This window comes from Bemisia tabaci, chromosome 10 (assembly GCF_918797505.1).
Source record: "Bemisia tabaci chromosome 10, PGI_BMITA_v3".
NCBI classification, from domain to species: Eukaryota; Metazoa; Arthropoda; class Insecta; order Hemiptera; family Aleyrodidae; genus Bemisia; species Bemisia tabaci.
The window spans coordinates 15,937,911-15,955,619 of NC_092802.1; the positions used below are offsets into that span (position 1 = coordinate 15,937,911).

Here is a 17,709-nt window from a genome sequence, read left to right on the forward strand (position 1 = left end):
TACTTTTATTCAATGAGTCTTTCAAGGATCGTTCAAATTTTTAGTCGTCGGATATCTAAAAAAATTGTTGGGTACAAAGTACCCCTTCACTAATGACCCCTATATTTTACTCTATGAAGACAAGTCATTTTTTATATAGATGTATGTTTCCTAGGTTACGCTCCACGTTTAGTTCAACAGCGTCTTGCAGCGATCTCTTCCGTCCGCGCAAAACCACTTTTACATATTGACGAGGTGCTACGATGAACGCTCTCCAACGTCTTAACGTTGGAACCGTCGTCTTGTTTTTTCTTTTAAATGTTTTTAAGAGTCAGGAGTCTTGATCCGAGCAATTTTTTTTTTTTTTCCCCCCAGGGTACGAACCAATCCTTCCATGATGCGGAATATTGTCTCTTATTTTTCCCTGCTGGACTCTTGTGCGCCGTCTCTTCCGTGTCCGGGGGACGCACCTCGCCAATTTCTTTATCATACAAAGTGCCCGGTGTGTCGGCCAACAATATCTCACGTCGGGAAGAATAGGATGACGATGACGTCAAAACAGCCCGGGCGAATTATTCAACGTCCTCGGACCCGACAAATTGCCGTGCTTTTTGTTTCTCGTCGTCCCGCCCGCTTTTGTTTTTTTGGCCGAGAGCTTTTGTTCCTCCCCCGATTTTCTTCTTCTTCCCGTTTCGGGCTTGGACCAACGTGATTGTTTGGCCCGGGACTCGCTCGTCGCCCGTAACGTTTACAGTTGCCAAAACCGATCTTCGAGTCGATTATTGGGTTGTTACTGAATGACGTCAATCGATTAAAGCATCGTTAGGATGCAGAACTATCGAATAGGATCTTTTGACATCGATGCAAAAATTGGCCCAATTTTGTATCAAGTAATTGGATGGATTTGACAAGAATTGATGTAACTACTTTTTACGGTTGTAACTTTAAAAGTGTAGCAGCGCTTTTTTTAAAGTGTAGCGCGAGATACAGTTTCTTCGGATACTCCATTCTATGCAGACTGAAGACGCACAAGAAATGCCTTCATTGTGAAAAGATGCTTCCTAGCATGGCCTCAGAGGCCGAATATTTGCGTCATTTCAAAACCTAGTCGTTAGTGTGGCAGCACGTGAATTAGCGTGAAATACGGTTGCCTCGGATAATCCATTCTATGCAGATTGAAGACGCATATGAAACGTCTTCATTGTGAAAAGATACTTCCTAGCGTGGCCTTAGAGGCTGAATAGTTGCATCACTTTAAAACCTATATTTTACTTAAGAGTGTAGATTGAGCACGTAGATTAACGCGAAATACGGTTGCTTCAGAAGAAGTGTTGCACACCATTTTTGCCGAAGAACGGCAATATGACACCATTGACACCCTCGTGTACACACGAAACAACAATGCTCCCATTCCATGCCCGTCAAAAGTTCCGGGATTCGGAACTTTTTTGTTCCAAATTCTCCGACTCGATGACCGTCCAAGTTCCGGCAAAAGCAAAAGATCCGGAAAATTTCGGGAATTTTAAAACATCCAGGAAAATCTCAAAAGTTCCGGAATTAGAAACTAGTTCCGGGAACTGCACGAAACAATAACCTAACCCGACACCAAAGAAACCGGGAAAATCGGGTTGAATCCAATTTTCCTCTGTGTGAGGGACTATGTTCATCAATCAACAAACTAACGCGAGAAAGTTAGCGCGTGAATTTTCATGAAACTAGCCCAGCTCGGACTGATGTCTCTGTTGCCGGCAAAGCGTGGTGAACGGGTTTTTGTGGGGCGGAACAATTGTTAATTAACATTCTCAATTTTCCGCCAGTGCCATTGCACGGTGCCGCTGCACTACTTTTAATTATTTTGCGGGTGGAAAGCGTCGTGTCATAATGTATAAGAGATGACACATCGCTTGCCCTCTTCTCTTCGGACGACTCTTAGCGAGCTTGTCACTCGCGACACGTTGTTCAACAGGGTTGCCATGAAAATCCAGGGGGACCATCCTTAATTGAGTTCTCTCTGTTTCTAGCGGCACACATCAATAGGAATCAATAGGAGAAGGCGGACAAAATTTGGAAACTTTAAATGCTTATAACTCCGTTAACACGAAAGTTTGCACTGGAAAAAAAACACATTGGATCTAGAGTCCAGACTCTTGAAAACATTGACGAGAAAAAAAACTCTTGATTCAATCAGATTCAAGCTTAAATCAAAAGGAAATCCGCTCAAATTAAGGGGCTTGGTCCTTGATTTAAGCAAAATTCCGATTAAATCAAGAGTATTTTTTGCTGTCGATGTTTTTAAGAATCTGGACTCTAGATTCAATGTGTTTTTTTTCCAGTGTGAGGCTCTAAAAGTGGTTCAATTGGTGTCCTCGTGAAATTTTCAACCATAAACACCTCTTGGAATTTAAAATGGGACGGAATAAACATCAAAATTTGCAGTTTCAGACAAAAATTTCGTTTCTGTCCTCTCTGATTGACTCGATCCACTGTGCGGCAGGTTGGAGCGAATCATGAGTGGCGGTAACCCCATCCGGGCTAGTAACCTATCCTCCAACAGTCGGCATCACAGCTCCCGGTCGAGGCAACGACACCACAGCTACACGTAAATGGCTTATTTGGGTTTTTAATTGCGAGTTCAAAAGCTTTTAAAAGCAACGGAGCGACGGAATTAAGAAATTTTGGTGTCTGATATATACCACGCGCATCAGCAAGGAGTATGTTCAATGTTTCCCCTCCATTTAAATGTGTGCGTAGAATAAGCAATTCTTGGCGAGGCACTTTGCCTCACCTTAAATCGATATTTTCAATGGATTTAAAAGAAGTGTTAACAGTCTTGCCAATTTGCAAAATTGCAACTATTTGTGAGTAAGGAATGCTGGGAAAATCCGTTTCACTTCTGACCAAAATGAAACGTCCTATAATATCGTACAGAATCAGAGACAAGAGACCCTCCACTAGTATCTTGGCCATTGTGGAAGCTTTTACTTTCGGGACATCAGCACTCCACTGTTGACTTACCTACAAGGTTGATGTTCAACAACGTGTTGGCAGTTTCGTTTTGCAAACAAGCCGAAAATGGCCGACGTTTCGGAAACTTATTTGGCCCATGACGCCATTCGAAGCTCATCATCGACCATGTAGGTAAGTCAACAGCCGAAACTAAGGTGATGACTGTTGCTCCCTAGTGATTGTCCATTAGGAATTGTTGAAACTCCGAAAGTAAAAGCTTCCACCTGTCGCTAGGAGGCCAGTGGAGGGTCTCTTGTCTCTGTACAGAATGGAGAGCGCGTATTTCACACAACGATCTTAGTGCGGTCGTTAACACGAGGTTATGAATTCGGCTGGGAAAATAGGAGATATCTCTGTAGGTCAAATACTCGAGGGCGGACATCTACGACAATTTGCCGACACTAGGTCAGGACTGATATTGATACCGTGGATTTATTCGCGCGTAATCGTTCAATCACATTAAATCAAAGTGTTTGGGTGTGATAAAGAGAGGAATTTTCTACGACGCACAGTGGGTCGAGCCAATGGGAGAGGTCGGACGAAATTTGGAAACTTGAACTTTAAACGCTTGCGCTGCCGTGCTAAGGAAGAACGCCGTATGAATATTTGAGAGTTTCCAAATTGCCTTCGATTAAATGTTTATTTTTGAGGAAATGAGGAAAAAACACTAATTTAATTTTTAATTAACTTTTAATTTTTGGAACTCCTTGGCTTTGATTTCCCCGCGAAATGGTGTGGACCCAGCACCATTTCTCCACCTTCTTTTTAATGTTATGAATATTTTTCCTTTAAACTTTCAGGGGGCTTAGTTGAAATTAGGAATAAAATTATCCGAAAACTTAGAGGGATAATAGTTGTAAGTTTACCAAAAAATTCATGTTTTATCAAAGGAAATTGGACAACGCCTGAAGGTTCATACGGCGTTTTTCCATAGCACGGCAGTGTACCAGTGTACCTCCGTTTATCCAAAATTTGAGGTTCTTAAAGTGGTTCCATTGGTTTCCTCGGAAATTTTCTTCTGAACTTTGAGGTTCTAAAAGTGGTTCCATTGGTTTTCTCGTAAAATTTTCTTCCGAAGGGACCCCTTAAAATTTAAAATGTGACGAAATGAACATCAAAATTGGCAGTTTTAGTCAAAAATTTCAAGTCCGAATTCTCTAATTGACTCGATCCACTGTGCGACGAGTTTTTGTAACACGAGAGATACGGATAAATTAATACAACATTTTTTCCCTTAAAAATCACGATGAGCAAGGACAGGTATAGTCTGAAGTTCACTCCTTAACACTCAATTTGTCGTTTTCCGGAACGAAAGATCAAAACTACATTTCAACGACGTGACATTTTAACTCACAAATCGTATTTTTACCAGGAGGCTGTTGAGTCGGGCTTTTCTAATCGAAATTCGCACTGACTTTTCCTTTGACTACACGCAAAAGTTAGCCTTTTGTAGAGACATTTTACGATCATCCTTTTGTAAGCTTAAACACGATTCTGTAACTAGCGCGGCTAACCTATAACATTCAATTATTCAAACCAAGCGTCTGTTGATAGACAATCAGAGCAAATGTTTCGCTCCGTTACAACATTTCTACGACACGGGTCCTCAAGATATTCTCTTTCGTTTGGCTGTGTAGGCAAAAAGGGTTTCCACCCACAGGTCTAGGCGAAGGTATCCTTTATATAGTAATGATCGCTAAGGTTATGTGATTGGAACCATCAGAGCTCATGAGACAACTACCCAACTAATACCACTATGTATCCTTACCACTACAACCACAACTACATCTATTGTTATCACAGGTACAACCACCATGATATGTGGTACCGCGATGGATGATGTAATGCACCCAGCACCCAGCACCCTGTTTTTCGAAAAGCGATATGGTGGTCAAAGATGGACCTCAAAGCCAGACGCTTGGATGGATCTAGTTATTTTTTGTTAAATCTCAAGCTTTATACGTCCAAAACACGATTCTGTAGCTAGCGTAACAGGAATTTCTCATTTCCAGCTTTTTCAACTTAAATCCAAAAATTTTTGTGTGAGGTTATGTTCTATTGTTTTGTATGAAACAAAACGTCGAACCACTATCGAATAGACCGTATTCGATAACGGTTCGATGTATCGTTTGGTTCAAAACAATAGAACATAACCTCAAACCAAAACTGTAAGGATTTAAGTTGGAAAAGCTGAAAATAAGAAATTTCTAGACGATTTCACTTTGCGTTGCCATTTGGTACTCAAAAGAATAAAAAATCTGTTACAAAAGCCCCGTTCTCTCAGATTTCTGAATTTACTTTTGAGGCTATGTTTATGTTTTGAACCAATCGATATCGATACGATCTCACCCGTTTGATGTATCGAATACGATCTATACGGTCCATACCCTAAAAATTACCTGCCGGACGCGGGAAATTCAAAAACGCGTGACGCGGACGACGCAATCGTGATACGATTCGGCACCTGCGCCACGAACGCTGCTATTTCCAACAGCCACGGTGACACAGGCGCTTAAATCACGGCTCAAGCGACCGTCGAGGGGAGGGGGCGAGGGGGGCGGCAGGGGGGGAGCGGGGGAGTCCCCGAGTTAATTTTAAGGCTGTGTAACGATTGCAGAACGAGAATAGAAAGTCAGGAGCGAGGAACAATGGACAAGTTGTCATAACTCGAGTAAAGTAAATGAAAAGGACGTATCTCTGCCAAACGGAACTAAGTGCATCGAGACGAGAACCCGAGACTCCGTAAGAATACACGCTTAACACGGCTCACGTCATAATGCGCTTAGTTCCGTTCGGCAGAAGTCCGTCCGAAAGAGCCTCGACTCGGCCGGGGATCCATTCATCATAGTCATATCAAATTTTGACGGGTGTTCCCGAAAGGGGACGGATAATAGGGCCCCGCGCTAGACAAAGACGAGTGAAACTCCCCGGATCCGAAGTCGGGCCGAGCCGAACAGCACAACAAACAAACAGACGAACAGACGAACGGACGCGGACAAAGGCGCGGAGGCGAGTCGCTTGTCGGGCCCCGCCAGGGGCGCCACGTCCCCCCAGAAAACCCGCCGAAAACCCGGGCCCCCGCAGGGGGGAGCCGCGGGGCCGGCAACCGGGGGATCTTGAGTTTGTTTGTTTCGCGTTCGGCTATTCTGCTCGGGTCTGATTGTTCGGGTAGTGTTACTGTGTTCGGGCCCGCGGTGGGCCCGATTCGCCGCACGGTGGATCGAGTCGATAGGCATAAAAAACCAAAATCGGGGACTTCTAGGGGTGTTTTTCAAGAAAATCGGGGACCTTTTTCCTGAAATAGTAAGAGAGATCACTGAAAAAAAAAAAAAAAAAAAAAAAAAAAAAAGCGTTTGCTAGATTATAATAAGATTTATCTGAAAAAGAAAATTGACCGCATGGCTTTTCCTGAAAATGCATATTTTTATAATTGACTACACTTTACAAGCACTGGAAAAAAAACACATTGGATGTAGAGTCCAGACTCTTGAAAACATTGGCAAGAAAAAATACTCTTGATTCAATCGGATTTTTGCTTCAATCAAAACGAAATTCGCTTAAATTAAGAGGCCTGGTTCTTGATTTAAGCTAGATTCTGATTGAATCAAGAGTACTTTTTCTTGTCGATGTTTTTGAGAGTCTGGACTCCAGATCCAACTTGTTTTTTTTCCAGTGCAATGTTAAAAGTGAAAACATTGACAAGAAAAAATACTCTTGATTCAATCGGATTTTTGCTTCAATCGAAACGAAATTTGCTTAAATTAAGAGGCCTATGGTTCTTGAGTTAAGCTAGATTCTGATTGGATCAGGCCCGCCACATCCCATCTCGGGCCCTGGTACCAGTTTTCTGGCCCGGGCCCCTAGCACAGAGGGGGGGTTCGGGGGGACTCCCCCGGGAAATTTTTGAAATTTTAAATCTATTTGGACGCATTTTGAAGCTCTTATGATGGAGATTTTCCATCAATTTCTGCAGAATAATTACTCCTTTTTTCTTACTTTCAGCACCAAATACTTTCGAATTGTTGCATTCAAAACATCTATAAATGTTTTTTTGAGGGGACCAGATGATAATTTTCAATTCTAGGCTAAGCCGGGCCCCCCTGGACTCCCCTTTCGTACGTCTATGGTAAGGGAGTTAAGCCATTGAAGTTGAGGATGCCCAGACAGGAGCCTCTTAGCATCCGTCAACGTAAGAAAATGAAACGCAGTTGCTAAAAATATCATTCTACATATACTCAAAATCTTGAAAATAGATAGAAATCTCTAAAAAAAGTAAGAAAAATTTTATAGTGCCCTGGCGTGTTTTTGAAACTTTATTCACCTTTTGCGGAATTTTCAGAGTAATTTTTTTACTTTTCCTTACGAGACAAGGGTTACACATGAATTCGTAGTGGTTTGTCACCTGCGTCACGGGCCCCTCCAGGGCCCGGGCCCCGGTACCGAGGACCCAGTATCCCCCCCCTTGTGGCGGGCCTGGATTGGATCAAGATAACTTTTTCTTGTCGATGTTTTTAAGAGTCTGGACTCTAGATCCAACTTGTTTTTTTTCCAGTGCAGTGTTAAAAAGCGTACTTTATACGACTAAACGGGCCTGAACAAGAAAATTGGGGACTTTCGAGGATATCGGGAACAGTGACAGCCTTCCAAAATCGGGGATAATCGGGGAATTGGGGACTTTTGGGGACCGGTAGACACCCTGATAGAAGAGATTGGACAAAATTTGGAAAATTGAAACGCTTATACCTCCGTTTATACAAAACTTTGAGGTTCTGAAAGAGGTTCCATTGGTTTTCTCGTGGTATTTTTGTCTGTAGGCAGGCACCCCTTGAAATTTAAAATGTGACGGCATGAAACCAAAATTCTCCAGTTTTAGTTAAAAATTTCGTGTCCGACCTCTATTACTGACTCTATGCACTGTGCGCAGGGTAAACAAGGTTCCAGGAGCAGGAACGGGGAGGCTGACTCACGGACGGCCGAGTTGGAGAGCCGTTTGACGTGCATCGTTGGAGTTGGAAGATCCATTAAATAATAATTAATCTGGGATTTAAAATGCAGTTTGAGAGGAAATATATTGATTCAAAATTTCAAAACAGAAAATTATTTTTGTATCGATGTCTCTGTATTTGTATCATACTTGGAAGTTTTTTATCGGCGAAGGAGCGCCCAGTGTAAAAAAAACTCTCGAAAATCACGAAAAATGAGGATTTTAAAGACATTTCAAGATGGATATTTGGTCCTTTATTAAAAAATCGGAAAAATTGCGTCACGTGATACTTGAACGGCCCCTAATATGAGACTGGCTGCGACCCACCATTTTACGTGTGGCTACCTTAAACGGGGCGTCGTTATAAGCCGGCGTATACACTGGAAAAAAACCACATTGGATCTAGAGTCCAGACTCTTAAAAACATCGACAAGAAAAAATACTCTTGATTCGATCAGATTTAAGCTTAAATCAAGAACCAAGCCTCTAGATTTGAGCGGATTTCCTTTTGATTTAAGCTTGAATCTGATTGAATCAAGAGTCCTTTTTCCGTCAATATTTTCAAGAGTCTGGACTCTAGATCCAAGCGACTTTTCTTCCAGTGTACAGTAAGCGGTGATATACACCGCATCGCAGTAAGAGGTGATATATGGGCAAAAAGTCAATTTGGTCCCTAAAAAATCTTCAATGGCCCCTAAAAATCGAGCTTGATGGGTCACATGGTTCTTGAAACTCAAAGGTGAGTTTTGAACACTGGTTACAAGGGGGGGGGGGGGGATCAAAAAATCGGAGAAGAGCGTCACATTATACGAACGGCCCCTAATATGAGGCCCCGGACTGGCTGCGACCCACCATTTTACGAGTGGCTGCCTTAAACGGGGCGTCGGGGCGTCGCGACGCCGAGACAATGAGCGGCGTCGCGGGAGCGTGACGTGGGATCCAATTCGCCGGCGTCGGGCGTCCTATTGTTCTCCGATTGGCCCCGCGCCCTATTGTCGTCCGGGGCTCAGGTGGGCGGGTGTAACAATGGCCGAACAATGCCCCCGCGCCCCCCGCCGGGCCCCACCTGCCCTGCGCACCTCGGACCTTCCACCTGACGCCCCCGCGGGATCCTCCCTTTCCCGTCCCGCCGGAGTCCTCCGCGCGTCCCGATTGGGCGCTCCGCTTTCGCCACGCTCCAGGTACCCGCTTACGCTCCATTTTGCGCCGCGAGTCCCAGGTAGCGCTGCGAGTCCTGCGGGCTCACTATTAATAGCTCACTATTGGAATTGGACGTATTTCTATCAAATGGAACTAAGCGCCAATTTGAGTTCCTTTTGAGGAATTTAGACTGCCGGATAGCGCGTTCTGTCAAACGGAACTAAGCGCCATGGAAAAGCATTGCGAGCATAGGACGGAATGATCCCGACGCCCGGTTCCGCCGCCAATCTAAGCCCCCTTCTACCTTCCTCACCCTATGGCGCTTAGGTCAGTTTGACAGAAATACGTCCAATTTATGGACGGAGCGGTGTTTGCCATGCTAAGGAAAAATAAACCGTCGATATCAGTGGCGTGGCGTGAATGATCGACTATCGATATTTCCCCATTTGAGGCTATGGTAAAGAATCGATTACTAAGGTGTTCGTTGCGAACACCCTGTTAATCGATTTTTTTCCATAGGTTCAAATGGAAGCAATCGATATATCGCAGCACGCCACGCCACTGGTCGATATGTTTTTGCAGGGCCCGGCCAGTTCGTGAAATTTCAATTCTATTTTGACGCATTCTGAGGTTTCCGTAACGCAGATTTTCCATCTACTTCTCCGGAAAAATAACGTATCTTTTCTTCACTTTCAGCCTACGATACCCTCAAATTGATGCGTTCAACACATCTAGAAAATTTTTGAAATTTTAGATCTACTTGCGACGCATTTTGAAAGTTCAAACTTCCTCTTTTCTTACCTTTTCGTATACTCTGTCTCCCCCTTTCTTCATTTTTTCTCTCCTTTTTTTTGCTTTCGGAGGGGGCTTGAGCTCCCCAAGCCCCCCTCTGGCTACGTGCCTGCCCCCCCTGGAAATCTACTTAGCCGAACCTCCCCCCCTCTGAACTGGGAGTTATTCCATACCCCCCGAACTCCCCCCTTAGCCGAGGAGGAGGAGGGGAGAACCCTGCTCACCCGACCAAGTCCCCCTCGGAACGAAATCCTGGCTACGTGCCTGGGGGGGATGTTACACCCCCGTGGCTCCGACAACGAGTGGTGGGTACCTCGAGAAGTCGAGAGCCCTGATTGATTATAGAAGTTATGGAAGCTTTTCTTACCTTATTATGTTGTTCCTGTTGGGCGAGAAGTCGGTCGCGGAACATCTGGAGTTGGAGGATCATGTCGGTGAGCTCCTTCTCGAGGTGGGTGGCGTCGGAGCCGGCGTTGGCCTGGAGCTGGAGCAGCATCGCGGCCGGGTCCATCCCCGTCGACCCCGCTCCGCCCCCCACCCCCACCGACCCCGCGTCCTGCTCCTCGTTGCACCCACTTTCCCCGGAATGTTGATTCGCACTGAAACAGAGGAAAACCACGCAAAAAGTCAGATCACAGCACTTTTTGACGAAATTGAAATTTTTCGGCCGTACACTGGAAAAAAAAAAAACACATTGGATCTAGAGTCCAGACTCTTGAAAACATTGACAAGAAAAAGGACTCTTGATTCAATCAGATTTAAGCTTAAATCAAAACGAACTCTGGTCAAATTAAGAGGCTTGGTTCTTGATTTAAGCTTAAATCTGATTGAATCAAGAGTATTTTTTCTTGTCGATGTTTTTCAGAGTCTGGACTCTAGATCCAATGTGTTTTTCTTCCCAGTGCATTAAAAATATAGAAAAATATAAAAGACCCAATTTTTATAAGCCTAGAACGAGTAATTACTCTAACAGAAGTTCTAATTGGACTGAGCTAAGCAGAAAGGAACCAACCCACATTTTGGAAAAAAATTGAGTTATGAGTGGTATTAAACTCAACCACTGCTCTACTATCTATCGCCAAAAATTCAAAGTTTTTGTTGGAGCAAATTTTGCAGAAATTGAACTTGAAGTTTATCTTTTACATTGAGTCTTACGCAGGAGCCAAACTTTAAACCTCTTTTCCTCGGTTCGATCCCGATGTGGCTTGGTTCCTTTCTGTTTAACTCCGTCCAATTAATCCTCTTCAAACACCAACATCAAAATATAAAACACCAATATCCTTGTGATTAGTTGAAAAAGCTCAAACTTTCATATTTTACTAATACTTCAATAATAACTAGTGAAAATTAATATATAGGGTGAGCCAGGGTTAAACGGCCAGACTACCAGAAGCGTGTTCTATGGGTCAAAATAAGAATTTTTTGCTGTAAATTGAGGTTTCGATTTTTTTCAGATCAGTTATGAATTCAGGACATAAATAAACGTGGAGGAAAGTACACATTTTCATAGCATTTGGTTCACAACCGTTGCCAAAATTCAGAGAAAACCGTTTACTCTCCGATTTTTTTTTTTGGGGGGGGGGCGTAGTTCCGACTAGGGGGAACTCTCGGAAAAAACTAATATACAACAAAAAAATCTTATTTTGACCCATATAGAACACGTTCCTGCAGTCTGGCCGTTTAATTCTGGATCACCCTGTAGAACGACTCAGTTGCGCAGGTCTTTGAATTGGACGTATTTATGCTAAAAGGATATATGTGCATAGGGATTGCGTGTGACATAGTTCCTTTTAGCATGAATACGTCCAATTCATCGTCTCCCAGACGAAGAAACGTATCTCCACTCCAAAGTTGTGAAATTGACTGAAAGAATAAGTTTTTTTACAAGGAAGCTCTTGTGAAATTTTTGTCCAAATTTTTTCTGATTTTTGCATGAGATCAGGGGAAAAATCAGTGAAATTTTCTAGAAGTAACTATCTAGAAATTTGGTATCAGAAAAATCAAAATATTAGGGGGATCGGTCATAGATCAGGAAATTTCGAGTGTTTCAAGCATTTTTCAACCACATTGCCCTTTTCAACGCTCAAATGATTTGGTGCATGTGATTTCGCCCTATCTCTGAAAAGCCTCTATGCAATATTTCCACGGGACTGCAGAGGAGAGAGAATGAGCGAGAGCATATCGCCACGAACAATTTAGTCATCGCTATAAGCTACATATTATAAATTAAATTCTCAGGTTATCAGGCGAGAAAGAAGAATAACTCATTATCCGGTTATCTTAATTTCTCTGAACTACTTGTCTGGCTTTTTCTTTTTCCTCTTTCCTCACGCATCTCCCCCCGGGTTTTTCACATTTATTTGTGAACAATTTATTGTTGTAATTAATGTCTTCCATCTTCGTACTTTCTGCGTGAATACTTATCGCGGAAACGTATCTCTGATCATGCTCCGTCGGCGTTTTCTGTTTTTTGCTCGCGAATAGAACGACAGTTGCCAGTTTCTCAGATTTTTCTGGAAATTATGCTGTCCTTAAACTAACCTATCATAAAAAGTTAGTTAGTTAGTTAGTTAATATATTTTAAGACATTCAGCGTTACAGGCTGTTAACGTCTTTACAGATAATTTTGAAAATGGGTGTATATACGAAAACTTAGATTTTTAAATTAAGAGAGGCGAAGAGTTTCAGAATTTTGGTATAGCGACATTGGGTTCATCGCATGTAAGTGGATTTGTATTTCTTGAGTGTGGTCGACTTTGGATTAAAATGTATATGTATCGCATCACAGGGAATACGAATTTCAAGGTTGCAAACTTGAAAAAACGGTTATGTATTTCACAAGAATATACCTGTTCAATTTTTGTTCAAATTTTATCTGATTTTTGCCGCGGAGGTCAGAAGAAAAATCAGTGAAAAACTGTCCAAGATTCTCCTGGTGAATATGCAATTTGCAAGAAAATTTGTCAACATCAAAATGTAGTTACGTTTTTTCATGGGGGAAACGACAATATATCAACGGTGGAATGAAATTGTATAAAAAACACACCTTGAAGCACTATCATTGGTAGCACGATCATCTATCAGACAATTATCATCGAGTATAAGCACGCCTAGTTTGGCAACAACGCTTCGTTCCAGCTGGCTTCAATTATCATATTATTTCCGTCCATCGCTGACTTTCCTAATTTTCCATTCTTTTGCCGATATGCCTATATAATTCGAGAAAGTGACTCGGAACGATTCCTCGTCTCTCTGATGTAAAAGCGTATCTCAATTTCCACGTGAGCCTAATTCACCGTATAATTCAATGTTTTTCAGGGCTCTGTGGGATTACAGATACGTCCTTACGTCAGAGGATGTCCGCGATGACTGCTAATAAGCGGTTTTCCCGAGGGGGCGTGAACAGGTCAGCGAAGAAAAAACACACTCACTGTGACACGAGATAAACGTGACCACTTTCGCCCTTTCCGCGTGCTGTTAGCCAATCAATGCACTTTGCGCGCACACACAGAAGGAATATGCTTCAGGACACAGTTCCTCGTCAAAGTTTCACGGAGAACATGACCAGTTTATTAGCGATTTTTAAAATTATTTTTTCCACGATTCCGACGGATTTTTCTATTCGCCTTCAAATAGAAGTGTATGCAACGCGCATTCATAGAGGTTTAAATAGTGGTATTCGTCCCCTTAACCCAAGTTAACGCAGTTGTGTTGACACACAGTAGCCCAAACCCTTTTTAAACGAACCCTCGTTTTTCTCGAACCTAACTCAATTTCGATGTTGTAAATTTCCGAACGCGAACCGCGTATTTTTACTCGTAAACATATGGGAATTGAAAATCCTACGAATTTTTCTACACCCGACTAAAGGAGAAATTCGGTAGAATTTTGGAAAGTTTTAAAGTAATTGAAAAACATTTCCACCGCGAAACTACTAGACCACGTATATCCAGACTTCCTGCCAGACTTCACTTTTTATATGGAAAACTAATCAGCGTCAATTGTTGAAACCTTTTGTGATTATTCTTTTCCTCTGTGCAAAGGAAACTCTGTGAAAATTTCACGGAATGATATTGATTCGTTCTCCTTAAAAAATAAAATAGGAGCGGAGATTTTTAAACACCGCAAATGAGATGCATGGTCCGGTAGTTTTACCATCGATTTATTCTTCAAATTATTTTAAAGTTATTACAAATTGCATTTTGCAAAAAGGAACCAGGAGCTTTGCAATCATAATTCTAAGATAGTGCAACTTCATCCTTTACGATAAAATTACTGAAATCATGAAAAATAATGATATGTACATGGTGCTTTTTGTCTTAAATTTACACGGAAAAAACGATATAGTGCTGAGCACTAACTGTTTAGACCAAATGGAGCTAGCTAGTATGGCAGTAGCGCTGAGCCCCGAAACTTTGGGGTCTAGCCCTACGGACTTTAGGTCTCAGTGCTACATTGCCTTACTAGCTGGCTCCATTTGATCTAAACAGTTAGTGCTCAGCACTATATCGTTTTTTCCGTGCACAGTTTTTAGCGAGTAAAATAAAAACTGTTAATGAATAATCAGGTTTTTCTTCCAAATCAAAAGAAATTGCACAATCTTAGCAAAATTGCAACGCTCCTGGTTCCTTTTTTCAAAATGCAATCAATTTGATCTCGATTTTAAAGTCTTAAAATTTCGCTAATTTCGATTATTTCCATCCTCTTTACTAATATTCACTGACGTTGATAATGAGCTGGCAACCAGGAGCACTGGTCGACGAGAGCCTTTGAGCCGTGGAAGTAGCACACACAAGTTGTGTGACACAAACGGGAGTAGGAAGCGAGTTATTGTCCGCGAAAGGCGAAAAAGGTTGACAAAAACCTCGCCCAGCGGAGGAGTGACCTGCCGCGCGCTCAAGTCGGGCGACTCGTAAAAAATGCAAAAGCTCTTACATTATCCATGAGGGATTAGGGAAAAGAGGTAAAATTCAAACACATTTTATCTATCCCCGCGGAGCTTTCCCTAAGAGGTCTCGCTCAAAGTGTGCCCCGTTCTCTGCCCCGCGCCCTTTTCACTTTTTTCTCTGTTTTGCGTGTATCGGGTCTCCGCAGTTGCCGCTTCTTCTTTTGATTTTCCCGGGGGAACTGACTCTTGTTCTGCCGTAATAGCAAAGAGAGCAGTTACTGCAAAAATGAAGTTTTGAGAAAACGGGCTCAGAAGCCTCTGACCGGAACATTCTGTTGAAAGAAGCCCCCGTTTCTATGTCGAATTGCCACTAATCGTCCGAAAGACTCCCAGAAATCGTTTGGATACTTAAACACTGAAAAAAAATCTCGGTGTATTTACTAAGAAAAGGGTAAAATTACCAAGAATTCAGGGTTCTATTTGATCCCAGTTTTTTCTTGGTAAAATTACCATTTGGATACCATACTGCGATATTTAACACTTACATTGATGAATATTTTAGATGAAACGAATGGACACACACTGAAAAAAAATTCTCGGCGTTTTTACCAAGGTCCGTTGGTACCTTTACCATCTCACTTTTTTTTACCAATTATTGGTAATTTTACCAAGACAGACTGGTAAGCTTACCTAAAAACCGGTATTTTTACTGTTTTTTCAGGTAAGAATACCACTTTTATTGGTAATCAATTCCCGTTAACATTGCCATTTTATCTCGGTAATTCTACCACAGTTGATAAAGAATATTGGCGTTTTTTCCGGGGTCCAGTAAAATTACCGAGAAAGTAAATAATTTTACCAAGATTTTCGGTAAAATTACCAATTCCATAAATGGTGATTTTACCAAGAAAAAACTGGGATCAAATTAAACTCTGGATTCTTAGTAATTTTACCCTTTTCTTAGTAAATACACCGAGATTTTTTTTTCAGTGCACTTGAGAAAACGGCGATTTCAATACTGAAAGTAAAGGCAGTACTTCCGTACAAATCCCGTAAAAGTTTGCGAGCCCAGTCTGGCAGGCGGGGTGTTGTTTGTTGTATTCGCTTGTAAGTAGCCCCTTTTCAGGTTCCTCTTTCTTCTCGTAGACCTGATTACTATTCATTGGAGGTCGCCAATCTCTTCTCCCTTCTTTTGTGGAGTGCGCGCTGTGTATCGACCAACCTACAAACCGGCGCGCTCCTTTATTCAAATCCGCTCGCAGCGCGCGGGTCCCTGCCTCCTTCCGCTACCGGCGCTCTGTGTGGATGCACCTTAATTAATTAAACCCCGACCCCCAACACCCTCTTCGCGCCACCGAACCGCAGGCTGCTCCCCGTATAATTCCACCTTGCCCTACTTACAGGTGTCGCCTCCGGAGAATTAACCCGCCGTCATCCCCCACCTGGGGTTGGGGTTGTTTTTGTTTGTGCTCATACCCTCGCTCTTGAGCTAACTAGAGTACCTATATAGGGAGAGTATGGGCATGTCGGATATTTTAAGGTTAGGGCCCAAAAGGGTAGGTAGTCTATGAATTCAAATTACCCAGAGTGCTTATTTATTACAATTGTTAGGAGCTATCGTCGGTTAAGCACTTATTTGACTCAGTTTTTGCATAATTTAGTCATTTTTGCGGCTCATTTACGAACATTCTTGTCAATTTTGGTCTAATGTTGGAGTATTATGATTGGCAGTGATATTCTTCGTCTTCAAAGGTTACCTAAACTTTTGGGCCCTAAGAGCTACATAAATCGAGTTGCCCATATTCTCCCTATACAGGTACTCCAGAGCTAACCATCATCCGACATACATCATAGTTCTGCCGTGCTAAGGAAAAGCTCAGTGCATTTGGACGTATTTCTGTCAAACGGAACTATAAGCGTCAATTTGAGTTCCTTTTGAGGAATTTAGAATGCCGGATAGCGCGTTCTGTCAAACGGAACTAAGCGCCATGGAAAAGCATTGCGAGTATAGGACGGAATGAACCCGGCGCCCGATTCCGCCGCCAATCCAAGCCCCCCTCTACCTTCCTCCCCCTATGGCGCTTAGTTCCGTTTGACAGAAATACGTCCATTTTCACTTTAGAGACGGATAAAATGTGGAGAAATATGGCATGGAGCCTCACCATTTTCGATTTTAGACACAATTGACACAAACGACAGGAGTTAATGATGTGCAAAAATATAAATATGATAACTGTTGTCTAAATATACGGTAAAGTCAGAAACTTGACAATTTTTTTAAGATTGCGGTGAAAGGTCTCAGAGAAACATATTTAACGACCTAGACCACTTAGTGTAACTACTAAATTTTGAGGAGATTCCTTATGTCCACGAATGTAAAGCTATAGAGTTTCTAAAGCTCGATTAAATCCTTAATCTGTGGAAAGGATTGTGAAGGTGAACTTTTACGATCACATTTAAATCACGCATCGTCCCGCGATCTACATTTTACGAGAGATTCAAGTCGGAAACGAGGCAAATCTGGACGTATTTCTGCCAATCGGAACTATTTGCATTAAGACGTGAGCCCTGAGACCCATAAGAATGAATGCATAACAGGGCTCACGTCATAATGCATATAGTGCCGTTTGACAGAAATACGTCCATCTGTCACACACCATGTCACATTTTTTTCTTTCCCCCTCATTTAACAATCGATGACTGAATAAAATAATTAATTCCCTCGAAGAATGAAATTTAATGTGACACCCGAGAGATGTGCCATTTGGTATACGTTTCACGACCTCGTTTGAATTCGAAAATAATTCCTCACATCCGAGAGGAATGCTCACGGAATTGATTGAAACAAAACCGCGGAACAACTTCATCTCGACGGTGCAAAATTTTCACACACAAATTTTATTTTTATCGGAAAACCATC

The 17,709-nt window shown here is 42.3% G+C and overlaps 1 protein-coding gene across 1 annotated transcript in view; it reads right to left on the reverse strand.

Annotated features, from left to right (window-relative positions):
- LOC109037710 (transcription factor Sox102F) overlaps positions 1-17,709 on the reverse strand; it is a 291,991-nt gene that overhangs the window by 72,244 nt on the left and 202,038 nt on the right. The window contains exon 4 of the mRNA XM_019052503.2: positions 10,269-10,500. Coding sequence (XP_018908048.2) covers positions 10,269-10,500 — 232 coding nt within the window. The remainder of the gene's footprint in view (positions 1-10,268; positions 10,501-17,709) is intronic.